We start from the raw sequence: 15,803 nt of genomic DNA on the forward strand, positions 1-15,803 counted from the left end.
TTCGGGTTAACAGTGCAGTGTGCTGAATACGTCATGAATGAATTATGGCATTAAGGAAAGCCTTCTCACCTGGAGATTAACATCGGCTGAATGTTCAGTGAGCACGCGCACGACATCTGTGAAGCCCTTGTTGACAGCAATGTGGAGTGCCGTACACATGGAGTTGTTCAAGAGGTTAACATTTGCTCCTTTACTCAACAGTAGCCGTGCAATCTCTGCCTGGTTGCTGGATCAAAGAAACAATCCACACATGAAATGAATCAATTATTCATTTGACCATCATTGCATTATTATTGTTTTTAAAGCAACAAAGAACAGCTGCAAACTCACCCAAAGGCAGTGTAGTGTAATGCCGTGTCTCCATCTTCATCCTTGACTTCAACGGCACTGTTGGCCTGGAGCAGGGCCTTCACCACGTCCATGTGGCCTTGGTGTGCAGCGACCTGCAGTGCAGTCTTGCCCTGGTTCTTGATATCCACCTGCCAGGAGCATAAGCGCAGTTGAAGATTCATTGGAGGTGGACTCAACACAAGCAGAGACACACCAACTCTGGCTGGGAATAATCTGAGCATGAATGGCAACCACGTTGCTCATACACGTGGTACGTAATCCTGAGAGGTGCAGTCCAGTCGTCACCAGCATACAGCAACACCTTTGCAATACTAAATCAGATCAATGTAACTCATATTATCACTTTGGAATATATAGGCATATTTAAAACCAAAATATGTCTTTATTAAAAAAATAATTTTCAATTACCGTTATTTTCACGACCATAAGGCGCACCACATTATAAGGCGCACCTTCAATGAATGGCATATTTTAAAACTTTTTCCTTATATAAGGCGCGCCGCATTATAAGGCGCACCTTCAATGAATTACATATTTTAAATATTCTAAAGACAATAAAAATACTGTGGACTAAACGTAAATTATAACAATGAAGACTCACTAGGAATGTAATGGGGTCAAAAGTAAAACGTTCGTCTTTACAACCTGTAGAATTAAAATAGTTTATTTATAGTGCATCAAGAATGTAAGATTTATTTTCAATGATGTATCGTGTTTTTACGAACGCGCACTATCACGCAGGCATATAAAGGTATTTTGTTCTAGTGGGGTTGCCGTAGTTAGCGATCCAAGATGGCGGGATCTTCTGCGCATGCGTGTCACCGATCGTGCAGGGTCACCAATAGCGTCTTGACAGCAAGACCTCTTGCGGCCCAATATTGACCCATATATAAGGCGCACTGGATTATAAGGCGCATGGTCAGCTTTTGAAAAAATTGAAGGCTTTTAGGTGCGCCTTATAGTCGTGAAAATACGGTGCACCTTTTTGGGCGGTAGCCCATTGTTTTAATAATTTTATTAATAATAGTATTAAAGTTAAGAGCAATAACTATCATGAATGTGAAATCTAGCACATTTTTTTCCCCGTGGCAGTTACTTGACATTTGTCATATTTGAGCATTTTGCTGCACACTTCTTGTGGACTCATTAGCACCTAGACAGTTATTGATGTCGCTTGTATGTGAGTCATGGCCTGGTCTCCATGTGAATCATTAGGGTGACGTGGGTCAAGGCATTACTTGGTGTGGGTGGTATTGACAGCAGTTCTAGTTTGATCTCCCTTGCAAGTTAAAATTGAACATATGTATGAATGCTGTATGGTGGCAGTGAACTCAACTCGCGTTACAACAAGCAGCATCTTAAAAAAATAAATAAATCAAGCAGCAGCTTTGCCAATATAGAACAATTCTTCAAGCTGAGACACATTTTCAGTTCAATCAGTACAGGATTGAGAGGTACTGTGTACCAACTGGTATGGTATTTATTTTCTTTATTTACTTAATGAAAGTTTATTCTTTAGAGGGTATTTTGTTGGGTCATTATCAATCTTTTCTCCAATAGTGATAATTATGTTATTAAACTCTCCCTAAATGGAAATTGTGGATTCCTTGCTTTTGAACACAAAAAAAAGCAAATAAATACATGACCACATTGTCAAAAAAAACTAAAGATTAGCCTGCAGGGAAACGGATGACCCAGCATAGAACATCCCTTGACGTGAAGCAAAAAGTAAAAGTGCTGTACTCACCTTATCAGGATATTTCTGCAACAACTCTTTGACTTTAGTGGCACTGCCGTGCGCTGCCTCAATGACAAGCCGGTTGGGATTGTCCTGCTCTGCGGACTGAGACAGCAGTTTCTCCAATACAGAAATGACTGTACCTGAGCAGTGACACAGGTGGGAGGATAAGGGAAGCGAGTGGACAGAAAGGAAACAGAAGAATTAATTGATTTTTTCCAAGTCCACTACTGACAATATGCTGAGCAATGGTGTCCAAAAGCCATTCGGAAGCCTGAAACAGTACCACAACGAAAAAGGACGCTTTAGAATTGTCAAGTTGCGATCACTCACAAACTGCAGGAATGAGTCAAAATGCCCCAGCCATGCAAAATGACACGCACACAGATAGGACAATGCAAATGCATGCATAAAGTATATAGCTCAAACAGGACAGAATGCTGACAGGGGTGAGGAAATCAATCATCTGTAATCCCACTGTTAACACACCATGCAATGGAGAAAACCTATTTCAAGAAAAACAAATAAACCCCAAGTACATAAATTAAAAGGAGACAGAATGAATGCCCGTGAACACATGATTGCGTGCATGCACAGTAGACAGAGCAGTTGGGAGGAGAGCATGGGATGGTGAATGGACAAACATAGAGGAAGAAGATAGGCTGAAGTGTTCGAGATAAGCCCCTTGGTCCTGGCCGAGGCCTTACTTCCAGATTCGTTGGGGTTCTCAGCCGTCATGAGGTTGGCGTCCACCTCCACAGTCTGGCCTGAGAGACACGCTGGGTTGAACGTCCACGTCTGGCCTCCAAACGCCACACGCAGGTCACCATCTGCATAGACTTTCAGCACCTTACCAACCTGGCCAAGCACCTGGCGGAGACATATTAAGCAGTGTGGATGAGCTCGGCTTAATATTCACTGATCTCATATTTTGCCCCTGTGTTCTCAGTCTTTTAGAGAACATCAAGACATTCCTGGCCATGTGACTAGAGTGAAAATGAATGCTGGTACAGGATGAGCAGGAGCGTACGGGAGACATGCTGTCTGTCCATTCTCCATGGCCGGCCTGCAGCCTCTTGACACCATCTATGTCCTCCAATACTCGCACTAATTCGCCAACCCCAAATGTGTTCACCTAGGAGGATAGAAGACACACAAATTTGAACCGTATATTTTTGGTGGATAAAACAGCAGTAAATATAAAATGCTATGAAAGGGTTTGGATTCTGCCAAGATAAAATTGTAACTGAGTACCTTGGTCAGGGCACCTGGATGAAAAGTCCAGCGGATGTTGTTGCTGTACTGGACTCTGATGTCTCCCCGGTCAGTGATTCTATGAACTGTCCCGATCCGGCAAATGTACTGCAAACATAAAGAGGCTGTTTGGCCCTGGGTCTCCCTTAGAATGGCTTTGACCTTAATGTTCCCTTTGGTAGCAAGGACCTCAAGTGCACACACTCGGTTTTCTTTCATTACAACAAACACCAAAGTCCATCTGAGCCACCGACATAATAGTATGCCTTCATTTTTTTTATTGTATTTTTTTCACAAGATGGGATCTCTCTCTGAATATCCTTAACTCCTGTTTCAAAGGCGATGCCATATTGAACAGAATAATTATGCTCGGAGGAGGTACTCCATAATGTCTGGGTGGATGTAGTGCAACTTGGTTATGTTCTGGTTATGTTAAAAAGCAATCCAGTTAAGACTAAATCAACTTCTTCTGGTTGCAAACAAAGAGTGCATTACTATTTGCCTCATTTGCCATAAGCTACAATTTAGCAACAATCAGAATTCTCTTGATTTTTACTAGTGTTGTTCCGATACCGTTTCTTGGTCCCCAATATCGATTCCGATACCTTTTTATTACTTTTTAGTATCGGCCAATGCCGATGCCATACCGATACCTAAGGTTTTTTTTCTCAACATGAAAAAGCTGTCCTGCCATTGGTTCAGAGCATTCAAGGGCCAATAGGTTATCTTAGATCGGCATGCAGTGGGCATGTCACATATCAGTGAATGCCGTGCACGAGCAAGACACAAGATGCTGCATCCAAAGTCCGATATTAGGGTTGGAATTAATGGTATCGGCATGTTACTTGTTAGTAGTCACCGATACCGATACCACTGTTTTAATGCAGTATCGGGGCCTCTGCCGATACCAGTATCGGTATCGGAACAACACTAATTTTTACTATGGACCCTGCTGGTTACTGCCTCTCAGAAAATCTCTTTTCCCTACTTTCATTCTCAACAAGTAGCAATTGCACAATATAATGAGTGCGTGATCAATAACATTAAAAGATTCAATACATAATGTATCATGTCCATCCCTCCTAGGTACAATGTGTTGTTAATGGCAATATATCGGATCCAAGTCATCTTGCATTGGAAAATAAAACATAGCATATGGATCATTATTCACAGAGGAGAGTACTAAAATACCTCTGCCATTTTGGGATTCCATCCCCCATGGCCCTCCTGCATCTGTCGCAAAATGTCCACCTCCAAGAGACATTTGACCTTGTCACCCTGCTGGAAAGAGTGGCCATCAGCACTCTCCTGGCGCTGCAGCTCTGCATGCTCTCCTGGATGAACAAACATTAGTAATAACAAAAAGGCAAACAAGTCTACTCCGAAATATTATCCTAAATATTAAGAGTGATCAACATGAGATGATTTCCCCCAATTGCCAAAGTGTTAAGGGATGAATTAAAGAAAGATATAAATCTGAAATCTGTCTTACCAAGTACTGGCAAGTGGTCTTTGTAGTAGAAGCCTCCTTGACCATCAGACACATATTTGAGGTCCACCTTGCCCTTATGCCCCATTCGGTAGACATTGGTGGTGCCATTAGTCCAGGTCACACTAGCCACGCTGCGGCCAGATTCAGTATCCCAGCCTCGAATGTCCACTACCTTCCCAACCTTACCCTCCCCGCCTACACATATGCAAACACAAATAGGCACAAGATAATCACAGTGTTGGTAAACAAGAGATAAACACAGAGGATTGACTGTCTTAGTGCCAGCCATTTTCAGACCCTCATCCACGTGGGAAAAAATAAAATATAAGAGAGAGAAATACATACCTGAGATTGAATGACTGTATTCTTAAAAGACATGAAAAACATCCCTGGCATTGAATGAGTTAAGATGGAGAAAAAAAAAATCACAATGTTACATGAGGTGTTTGGAAAGGGACGAAATGTCAACAACAGATTAAAGTAGAAGTAATCATGCTGGTGAAAATAGAAGGCGGTGAGGTAATGACAGTATTTGCCAGACACAAATGTGTGGTGAAAATAGTTCGATTTCTCAGAACAGCATGGATGTGGCAAAACACGATTCCTTATTCTTCAATGAGGTACAAAGACAATTATTATTCACCATTAGTGGGATAATTTGTGTGACCTCAACATTAGTCTCATCAGGCTTCCTCTGTGCCCTAACGCACCAGATAACAAGTGACCTGAAATGCTACATGGTGGGCTGGAGGTTACTGAGCATGCTCAGAGCGTCCTGTATGCACGTAGCATCTAAAGCAGATGAGTGACTTCACATAACCCCCAGGTGTTGATCTCAAAGCCACCAAACGGACATTTTGACTCATTCGCTCTGGCCAAAAATGAGAGTGTAGCTATTTTCAGAGACAATAGGACCAGAAATAAATACACTGCGGATGGCTCATATTACCCTCAAAGTAGCATTCATTTTTAATTGGAAAAAGGCAACTTCTTGTATCTGAGAGAGGGCATTTCTCTAAATCAAAAATTTTTTAATATCTACGATGTGATGCACTTGAGTGGAAAGGCTGAAGAGAAAAACAGACAAAGAAAAGCACATCTGTGCGACAAACAGACGAGTAGCTGGCAAAATAGGCCACATGCAGACACGTTAACATGATTTGATATTAGGTTACATGAGTGGAGGATGAAGAAACGTTTTGAAAAGGCACAGTTCCCCAGGCATGGTGACATTTTGGCAGGGCAGCGCAATCGGCAATTCAAGTTTGAGGATAAGAAGAACAGCATCCACGTCACAACCCACTCACCGTCTTGGTTGCCCCAGTCCCAGTCAGGTCCACGAACCACCTTAACCCCCTGGAAGATTCCTTTGAGGATGAAACGTGGGAGGTTCTGCCTTGGTGCCAAGCTTACTCTGTGATAAAAACATGGAGAGTCAGCTAAGCAAACCCTTGTAACTCTTCTGTGAAATTTAAAGTGCAGCACTTCCTCCTAGAACACAATGCCCTCTCTGAGAAAGACACAACGGTAAGTAAACATAAGTCCTTTGCAATAAATTTATTAATACAGAGGGTTCTTATCCTTGAAATAATTGTGTGATTCACGACAGAGCAAAAAATAAAAAAAATCTATTTACAGTATAGACAGCATAAATCCAGTAAAGTAGCAAGATAAATCATAAAAACTAATAAATGTTTTCCACTCGATAAGAACATTTTACACTGCACCTCCTGTTTCATGTCATCCTAAATCATGGGTATAGAACTCAAATTATGTGGGGGCTGCTGGAGATAGCGTCTGAGTGCGTTCGGGCCGCATCAAGTACTCCAGAAAAATGGGGTTCAAGTACAATATTAATTAATATAAAGTACAACTAATCCAATCTTCAAAATTTTTAGTAATAACAGTTCACAACAAATAATGGCTGTTACAATTGTTAACCCAGTCCCCTCTATTATCTCCCTGGTACAATTGCATACTCCTCAGCATATCTAGTTAAGAGATTACATCTGCTTTCTCTGTGCATTCAGGACATGTCAAGGTACCCCCGTGCCCAACAAAAAGTCACTTCAAGTTTATTTATATAGCCCTTAATCACAGAAGAGTCTCGAATGGCTACAATATTCCACCTCCCGTTTTTCGTCAAATTGGCTGTTCTTGTCGCCAATCTTTCTCATCACGGCAGGTTTTGAAAAAGACATGATTAGCATTGGGTGAGAGAATATATTTTCCTTCCACTTTGTGTCACTTCAGAATTACTTTTTACCAAATCTGTCCTTACCCTAAGCAATGGTAGCTCACGTGTGATTTAAAAAAATAAAAAATAAAAAAACATAAAAAAACACCAGGCGAACAACATGGCAAAAAAGGTTGGAGCTGCACAAACATTAACATTTGATGTTAAGTAGGGGGCAGCAAAATATCCTCCTGCAGGCTGCAAAAGACCCCTAGGCTGCGAGTTTGAGACCCCATCCTAAGATAATGACATTTGCATGAATTAGGTTTGACAAAATAGCAACTCATCATTCCGCTTCTCTGATGTTCTAAGAGCCCAAGATGATATTATTATTCTGTCAACTAAAGCCCCCCCACCCCCACCCCAAATAAATAAATAAAAACAAACAAATAACATGCTCGCACAAACAACACTATCCAAGCACACTACTAAAAAGATACATGCAGAGGCACTCACAACCGTCATAAACAAACATACCTTATGGTAAAGATTTTATCAGATCTTGGTGCAAAGGAACTGCCTATTCCCATACTTTCTTGAAAAGATCACACGCCAACGTTCATTTCAGCCGGATGATGTCACGGAGCGGGTCATATTTAAAATAAAATCCAGTGTGGGCCAAAAAAAAAAAAAAAAGTCCAGTGAGTGTTGTCAATAAATGTCATCGAAGCTTTGCTGCTTAGATATCTCACTCATAAGGTTTTACCTTGCTTTGCATTAAAACGTGAAGCTTGAGTCTCCAATTAATTTCTCTCACATGAACAGACCTTGTCCAGTTTCCTAGAATCTACAGCAGGAGAGGCAGCAAATATCTGTGCGAGCTTTGACAGAGTTGTGCTGGGAAATAGTGTGCTACCGAAGGCAGATGCTTCGAGGCTAATCCTTGAAAGCAGAGCTTTAAGAGAGCAAGCATGCACAAGGCAAAGCGTTGGCACCACCTTAAACTCTTAAGTGGACCCAAGTTCACACCAAGGCATCAACAACGTCAAATATCTTTGTTGAATCCAGTAGAGCTACTTCACTATGGCCCAGGTCACGCCATTGTAATTCTTTCTCACTGGACAGTAACTAGTTGCTATTTGTGCACTGTTTCTTATACCTGGTCACCCAGAGCTCCGAGCATGCTGCACAAATAATAATGTGAGTGACATTGTTCAATGGTTGAGCACCTTCTTCATTGCCACGTTTGCGGGTAGTACAAAGCAAGAATGACACAAATGAAATCTGCGAGTGGCAATGAAAGGACCTTTGCATCCGCAAGCTTGTGGCGCACCAGAGGACTACCTTAAATAATTACACGTTTGAATTTCCTGCACACAGAAACTCAAATCCTTCTCCATTTTGTGTGTCTACTTTAAGTAAATACATTTTCCTCATTATCCTCTGGCATAAATGTGTCTCCTTATAATGGCCATGTGCAGAAGTAAATACAGGTATCCATCATTCTCCTTCATTGTTAGGGTGTCTTGGCTTGACTGATTCGTTCAATGTGGTATGGGTTTCTTTGATAGACTACCCTTATACGTGGTCATGATAAGAGGAGAAAACTGCCTAAGAATGAAGCCATGCGCCACCAGAACATGTCTGTTATTCATTATTGCATTGATAAATCCATGTTGCTTTTCAAAGAATCTAAATCTACCCTACATTACATACCATTGTATCTTATTTAGCCACAAACATGTGAATATCACATTGGCTCAGATGCCTTAATAAACTATAATGCTCGCATGACAACAACGAGGACACACAGAGTTTATTTCATGCCACTCAGTATACGACATTATTCAAGCAGCCATTCTGAGAAAGACAACAGCTCTATTAAGGGATCAAGATTTCTAATCCAGAAAGACCAAATGTCACCTTTCTGACCAGACGGGATCACAGCAGTAGAGCTACAACTACTGTCCATGTCAACAAGTCAGCCAAGGGTTGATCCTAGTTAAGCGAGCAGTGGAGCATTGCAAACTTCAAGACAATTGTTTGGTTTCAAAACAAAAATTGATTGACAAACGTCACTCCTCCGGTAAAGCGTAAAGGGTCTTGCCATGTCTGATACGCTATAAGTATCACTTTCAAAGGTTCAAGGTGAATTCATCCATCCATCCATCCATTTACTGGACCACTTATTCCTCACACGGATCGCGGGGGGGTGCTGGAGCCTATCTCAGCCGGTTTTGGGCAGTAGGCGGGGTACACCCCGGACAGATTGCCAGCCAATCGCAGGGCAAAGCTGAATTCATTTCTATTATTTCTTAATGAGAAACATCTAATTACAGTAAATTTCAATAAATATACGTTCAAACAGGCATCCAGACTGTTTGAATTCCAAAACTCTTTTTACAATGAAACCATTATTCCGATTCTATTCTTATAGATTCTTCTTTTTTTTCTATTTGTACAGCCTCAGTAAAAACAGAAATCATGAAGTAGCAGCTTGAGTGAAGAAACACATTCTGTCAGCTGGATGTGTTTTGAACATGACTGTCGGTGGAGAACGGAAGAAACCAGGTGGAGGTGTGCAGCTTGATATGCAAGAGCAGGATTAAGCAGCGACATGCCCAGATGCTGCGTGCGGGTTGTTTGACTGGAAGAGCCAATTGAACCGATTAACATCTCAAACATATGGCACACACATGCCGTCTTGAGCATCGTCAGCATCTGTAAGTACTCACACACACAAGGAGGTAAACTGACTACAAATGAAAATAAATGACTCAAAATTGTAATATTTAGATGGACTAAATCAGGGGTGTCAAACTCATGTTAGCTCAGGGGCCACATGGTAAAATAATGGTATATAACTTAAAAACGATTGCCGTCAATTATACGCAGATTTCCCTATTTGTGTGCCAGCCCAAAATTATGGAGCTCGACTGTTATCATATTTTTCCAAGAAATAATACAAATGCAAATGGAAAGGGGCAACACCGAGTTCTGGACTTTTAAATTGACCTGTTTTACATATACGTTGTTGCCAGAATGCATTGCGTGGCGCAGTTAATGACGTTATAAGGACACTAATACTTGTCATATCGATTTGTGTTATCAGTAATTGAAATTGTGTCGTATGTAACACATTTGTCGGTCTATGATAAAAAAATAAATAAAATAAAATAAATAAATAAATACATAAATAATAATAATAATAAGGGGTGTTAAAAAAAATCGATTCGGCGATATATCGCGATACTACATCGCGCGATTCTCAAATCGATTCAATAAAAAAAAAAATCGATTTTTTTTTTTTTTTTTTTTTTAAGAGCTCAGAATTGTTCATTCGGTAGTCTTACCGATTCAACGTCTTATCATCATTGCCTTTTTTTTGTGTGTGTGTGTGTGTTGTGTGAATCGATTTTTAAACTTCCATTTTTAATGGAAAAATATTCAACAAAACGTCTGACTTCGGGTTAGGATTCACACCTTGAGCATGGAAGAATGTTATATGAACGGAACATTAAGCCTTAATATTTTATTTTAATGCTGTTCAAACGTGAAACAGATTACAACCTCTATAAGACTGAAATTTCAGATAAATAAATAATAAATTTTCATATAAATCTTACACTCTCCAAGCTTACTGATTAGTATTTTCTAAATTTGAATGAAAAAAAATCGCAACAATCAACTTATAAATTCGTATCGGGATTAATTGGTATCGAATCGAATCGTGACCTGTGAATCGTGATACGAATCGAATCGTCAGGTACTAGGCAATTCACACCCCTAATAATAATAATAATAATAATAATAATAATAATAAACAAACAGACCGTAACTTTAAATTGTGTGTAAAATAATGACATCCAGGACTTCCAATTTTATTTTATTTTAAACTTTACAAAAGCATCTTGCGGGCCGGATTAAACCCCTTTGCGGGCCTGATCCGGCCCGCGGGCCTTATGTTTGACACCATTGGACTAAATTGATTTGAGGTACACTGCACTAACCATTACATATACACATACGTGATATGCATTTAACATAGCAATAGAGTTAAATGGAAGTGCAACAAGTAGCACTACTGAAACCAAGCTAAAAGAGCCATTCAAATAAGAAAACACTCAGTCCCATGACTGAGCCATAAATAAATGCTGCAGGGAAAATACGGTCTGACCACGCAGTACAGAACTTTTTCTTCTGCGCTCGTCCATTCATCTGATAAGAAATGAAGTGACTTTCATGTGATGCCCTGGCAGAATTACAACCAACGAAGACGTAGAGCAACAAGTGTTGCATCTCTGACAAAATCATACAAAGATTTCAACTCCTTAAATCAACAGCAGTAGTTTATAAGAAATGCATATTGTTGAAAACTTATTAGACCTTTGTTGCCACATACGAAAAAAATGCCAAATCCGTAAGATAATTTCTTCTTCACATTGTGTAAGCATGACCAGGCCTGTATTGACTTGGTTGGGAGGTTAAAGTAACACTCCAAAAATACAAAGGGCACTGTTGAGCAAAAAATAAAAAATAAAATATTTCGACCTCAGAGACGAATCAATATCTCTGATGAAAAACTGTGGTAGGTGACAAACTCCAAGCAATGTCAAACTGTTACATAACAGATAGTAGGCAAGACCTGGATTTCTGTCATCAGGGTATTATTTGACTGACTAGTCAAAATGTGTCATTACTTTGTTAAAACAAGGCTGTGTAAGAGCAAATTTATTTTACCACCTATATATTAAAAAAATAAATAAATTAAAAAAATAAAAAAGAAGAAAAAGACAAAAGACCATCCAGCATCATTAAGTGTTTTAAGCTGGACTTGTTCAATTTCATTGAGTTCTTGCCGCTTTACTTTAAGTATGTTATTTATAGACTTCAGTTTAAAGAACAAATCCCCTCGTCCCCCAATCCCTACCGACTTCCCAGCCAAAAACAGGAAAATACACACAAAGGGCATACAACAAATGGTAGATAGGTACTGTAAGAAATACACACCTGTGTATAAAACGACGTTGATGTAAGCCATCAATGTGAGTCAGTCTGTGTTATGAATGATAGTAAATCAATGACAAAACTGTATGTTACTGCTACCAAGTTTAAACAGGATCTAAATAAATCTGTGTTAGGTCCAATGGACCTACTACTATGCTTGGTCCTTAAAACCCGCAAATAGAGGGTTGACTGTACATTCTTGCAGATAATCCAATGTTTTGAAATTCTTATATAAATGCTTAAACTATCATTTAAATACAAGGAAACGAAATGAAACAATATGACTTTATGATCGTATCAAGTAGAAGTGGTCCAAAATCATGATGTGTGATTTCTTATTGTCATTGTCTACATACATGCTGATAGGCACAGAAAAAAAGTGGACCTGAAGCTGGAATGTTACAAACTATTATTTACTATAAGAAAATCTAGGTCATATATATCACCTCATTAAAATGAGCACAGGCCATCCAGCTGACATTCAGACAGTTGCCGCAGCAGTTTGGAGCGTTACGGTGAACTGATGCAGAAGAGTGCATTCTACAGGGAGAACTTAGGCCAGTAAATTTGGATACACAGGACACTTGGAATCAGCTCACTCAGCGTTTATCTTCAGGCAGCGGCCATTGTTGGTTTGCATGAGCTAAATCTAACAGCCACAAACATCAGCACTTTTGCTAGCAGTCTTGTGATAATGGTGGCTTTATAACTGCAAGGGTTTCTGAAAAATGTCCCCACTTAATGAAATAGTCATTTTTAATATATGTTGTTAAAAGACTCTGGCTGTGTTCGAATGTGCACCCTACTCCCTATATAGTGCGCTACTGAGGGGTTACGCCATTTTGTAGTGGTGTCCGAATGTCCAGGGAACGAAAATGAAGGGCACTCAAAATTACCCACAATGCACTCTGAAAAGGAGGGTACATCGATGCTCACCCAACCGGGTTGATATTGACCACAATGCATTGCGAGTATGAAAAAACAAACAAACATGGCGCAAGAATCAAATCGATGCATTAATATAGACTACCGAAATAATTAATTCATTTTCGTTGAAAGTATGTACAACAAAGGAACTAACATACATTTTTAAAACATTTTCATTCACACTAAACAGTCGGAGATTTAAGCGCTGGTGCGTCCTAACAGTTACGGTGGTTCAGGTGATATGCGACAAGGAGAAAATCGTGTGCTAGGTGTCCGAATCGTCAAACACAATGAGGGCACTATATATTAGGCCACTATAGTGCGGGGCTATGTAGACAACGAGGGGTTAGGGGATACGGGTGAACAATCGGACACAGCCACTATCTTGTAAATATGTTTAAAATATACGCTGACTGTGCAATGTAAAAGACCTTGTGTGGAAAATGTTAAGAACATAGGTTGTGTGACCTGAATGTATAATCAGTTGTGACTGCGTTTACCACTGTATTGAAGGAAAACAACTTCCTGAGTGTCAACACCGGGCAGTGAATTCATACGCAAAAAAATTTGTAGGAATCTGTATAATCCTGCTGACTAACAAACAGCGATGAATAGAGTAGCCTGAATGGCAGAGGTAAATGAAGTACATTCTTCCATTAAAAAAAAAGGACAAAACTGACTGTAATCTAGGTTCAACACTTAAACCCTTCTGACTCAAACGGGAGGCTGGTATAACAGCACAAGGACCACAAAATAAATGCAAGGTGAGGAATGATCCTGGAGAATGGGAGTGTATAATACTTACGGCTGAGAATGTGCAGTCTCGTAACGCTCAAACGAGTGGCTCAGGTCATGTTTGTTGTTCATGTAACAATGTGTGCACAGGTCATAGTCAAAGCACACTTTGCACTTCCATCGCATTCCCATGATGCCATGCTTCTTGCAGCTGTCGCAGATGATATTGGAGTGACGCACACCTATGGGAGAAGTTGGCGTAAATTCAGTAATGCAGAACAAGGTTATTGATGCACAAACATACACGTCACACTGCTCTGCTCTTCCTCCTCTCAGTTCATTAAATGAAGGGCAAAGTTTGTCACACAAGAGTGGAGTCAAATGCTAATGACATTAATAAAGTGGGTGTCATTTAGAAAGTGCCATCCTTTGTCATTCTCTGTATGCTAAAAATGCAGTGTTCACACAATGATCAAACCGCTGCCAGGGTTTTTCCTGTGTACAAAATTCAGAGAAGGCCACCTCCACCTAATTTGCTCCCCACCTCCAAGCTGAGCTACTGATATCGCTGAGCGCCATTTTAATTGAGCTCGGCAGGAACGCATTTTTACTGCAGTTGCAATGTTGCGCCATTAAGGAGGCGCTATATCAACAGCAGTGCACCGGAAAGACCTGAAGCAACAACTAAAGAAGAAACAGCTGGGGTTTTTTTCCCCCTTTCTTTTTTTTTTTGTTTTTAAACTTTAATGCACACAAACACACCTAAGGACAATTCGGAGCGCCCAATTAACCTGCCATGCACATCTTTGGAATGTGGGAGGAGACTGGAGTACCCGGAGAAGACCCATGCAGACACGGGGAGAACATGCAAACTCCACCCAGGAAGGCCGGAGCCTGGACTCGAACCCGAGTCCTCAGCACTGGGAGGCGGACGTGCTAACCAGTCATCGGACGTGCTAATAGTCATCCACCATGCCGCTCGCCGTGAGTACCTATACCTTAAAATAAGACTGGTATTGGCACCGATACTGATACCTAGTATCGGTAATCACCCATCATAGTCAGGGTGATACAACCTCTGCCTCAATTTGAGCCAGGAAAAACCGTGGCTGCACAAACATGCAAGAATGGAACCTGGCTGAGAAACAGAAAAAAAAAAAAAAAAAAAAGTGCTTTTGCGAAAGCGCTTACCGATTTGAGCATTGTCATACAACAGCAAGTCGTAGGCAGACTGGTATCCAGTGCGGTAGTTGGTCCTGGTGCCGCTGTCCCATTGAACGACCACCGTCTTGTCTGGAGTGGTGGTGCTGCCCTGCCGCCCAATCTCCACCACCGTCCCCACGTGGCCCTCGCCATCATCCTGGTTTCCCCATTTCCAGTCCGTGCCGCGAACTACCCGCATGCCCACCTCCATGCCGCCTCTACCGGGGCCCGGCCTCGGGGCTGCGCTGGATGGCCGACGCCTGGCAGCGCTGTCGCTTCCACTGCGCCTCCGGGCCTTCCCACTGGCCCGTGCCGATGATAGTGCAGGCAGGGACGGTACCAGGGGGGTATCCGGGAGCAGATCAGGGGCAACTGAAAGAAATAAATGCATAGTTTAAGCCATAAAGCACGATGAATTTCCACATCCATGTAGCTCCACACCACCTCTTCTTTTAACTAAAGTTTGATATGTTGTCTGACTACATATCTGAGAGTGACTCAGGGAGGAATATTCATTCATTTAAATTTCAGTGGGTTTGTCTTTGCGGGTTGCATTATTCAAGACTTATGAATGCTCCCTCCTAGAGAAAGAAGGGAGGTGCACATGACTGCTGTGTCCTGCTAATCACGACCTGACCACACGTACACACTCAAAAGATCTCTACACCAGAATAACAACCCAAACAACAAAGCCCTTTGGCATACTATTCTGCACACTGCACAAAATTGAATTTGCTATTTTTGTGTGAAAGCAGACTCCCACATGGCCCCCAAAAATAAAAGCAAAACCAATATGAACAAGTTGTAACTCCCCTCAGCTAGCTGATATTTATAGACCACAAAGAACTCCCACATTCACACTCTTGACTGATGACTTGATTTATTTGGAATGAAGTCAACAGGAAATCAGTCGCACTTAT

General features: G+C 41.0%; 1 protein-coding gene across 4 annotated transcripts in view; it reads right to left on the reverse strand.

The window, feature by feature from the left end:
* mib2 (MIB E3 ubiquitin protein ligase 2) overlaps positions 1–15,803 on the reverse strand; it is a 60,671-nt gene that overhangs the window by 20,291 nt on the left and 24,577 nt on the right. For 2 of the 4 annotated variants that reach the window (XM_077514506.1, XM_077514504.1), the window contains exons 2-12: positions 14,872–15,255; positions 13,751–13,922; positions 6,143–6,249; positions 4,836–5,030; positions 4,535–4,677; positions 3,344–3,451; positions 3,120–3,224; positions 2,797–2,959; positions 2,099–2,232; positions 331–479; positions 70–226 (exon numbers count right to left, since the gene is read on the reverse strand). In XM_077514506.1, the coding sequence (XP_077370632.1) occupies positions 70–226; positions 331–479; positions 2,099–2,232; positions 2,797–2,959; positions 3,120–3,224; positions 3,344–3,451; positions 4,535–4,677; positions 4,836–5,030; positions 6,143–6,249; positions 13,751–13,922; positions 14,872–15,094 (1,656 nt within the window). In that variant the 5' untranslated portion in view covers positions 15,095–15,255. Of the gene's footprint in view, positions 1–69; positions 227–330; positions 480–2,098; positions 2,233–2,796; positions 2,960–3,119; positions 3,225–3,343; positions 3,452–4,534; positions 4,678–4,835; positions 5,031–6,142; positions 6,250–7,548; positions 7,975–13,750; positions 13,923–14,871; positions 15,256–15,803 lie in introns of those variants that run through there. The other 2 variants (XM_077514508.1, XM_077514507.1) reach the window with 2 other exon arrangements.

The sequence above is a fragment of the Festucalex cinctus genome, chromosome 2 (genome assembly GCF_051991245.1).
Source record: "Festucalex cinctus isolate MCC-2025b chromosome 2, RoL_Fcin_1.0, whole genome shotgun sequence".
Classification (NCBI taxonomy): Eukaryota; Metazoa; Chordata; class Actinopteri; order Syngnathiformes; family Syngnathidae; genus Festucalex; species Festucalex cinctus.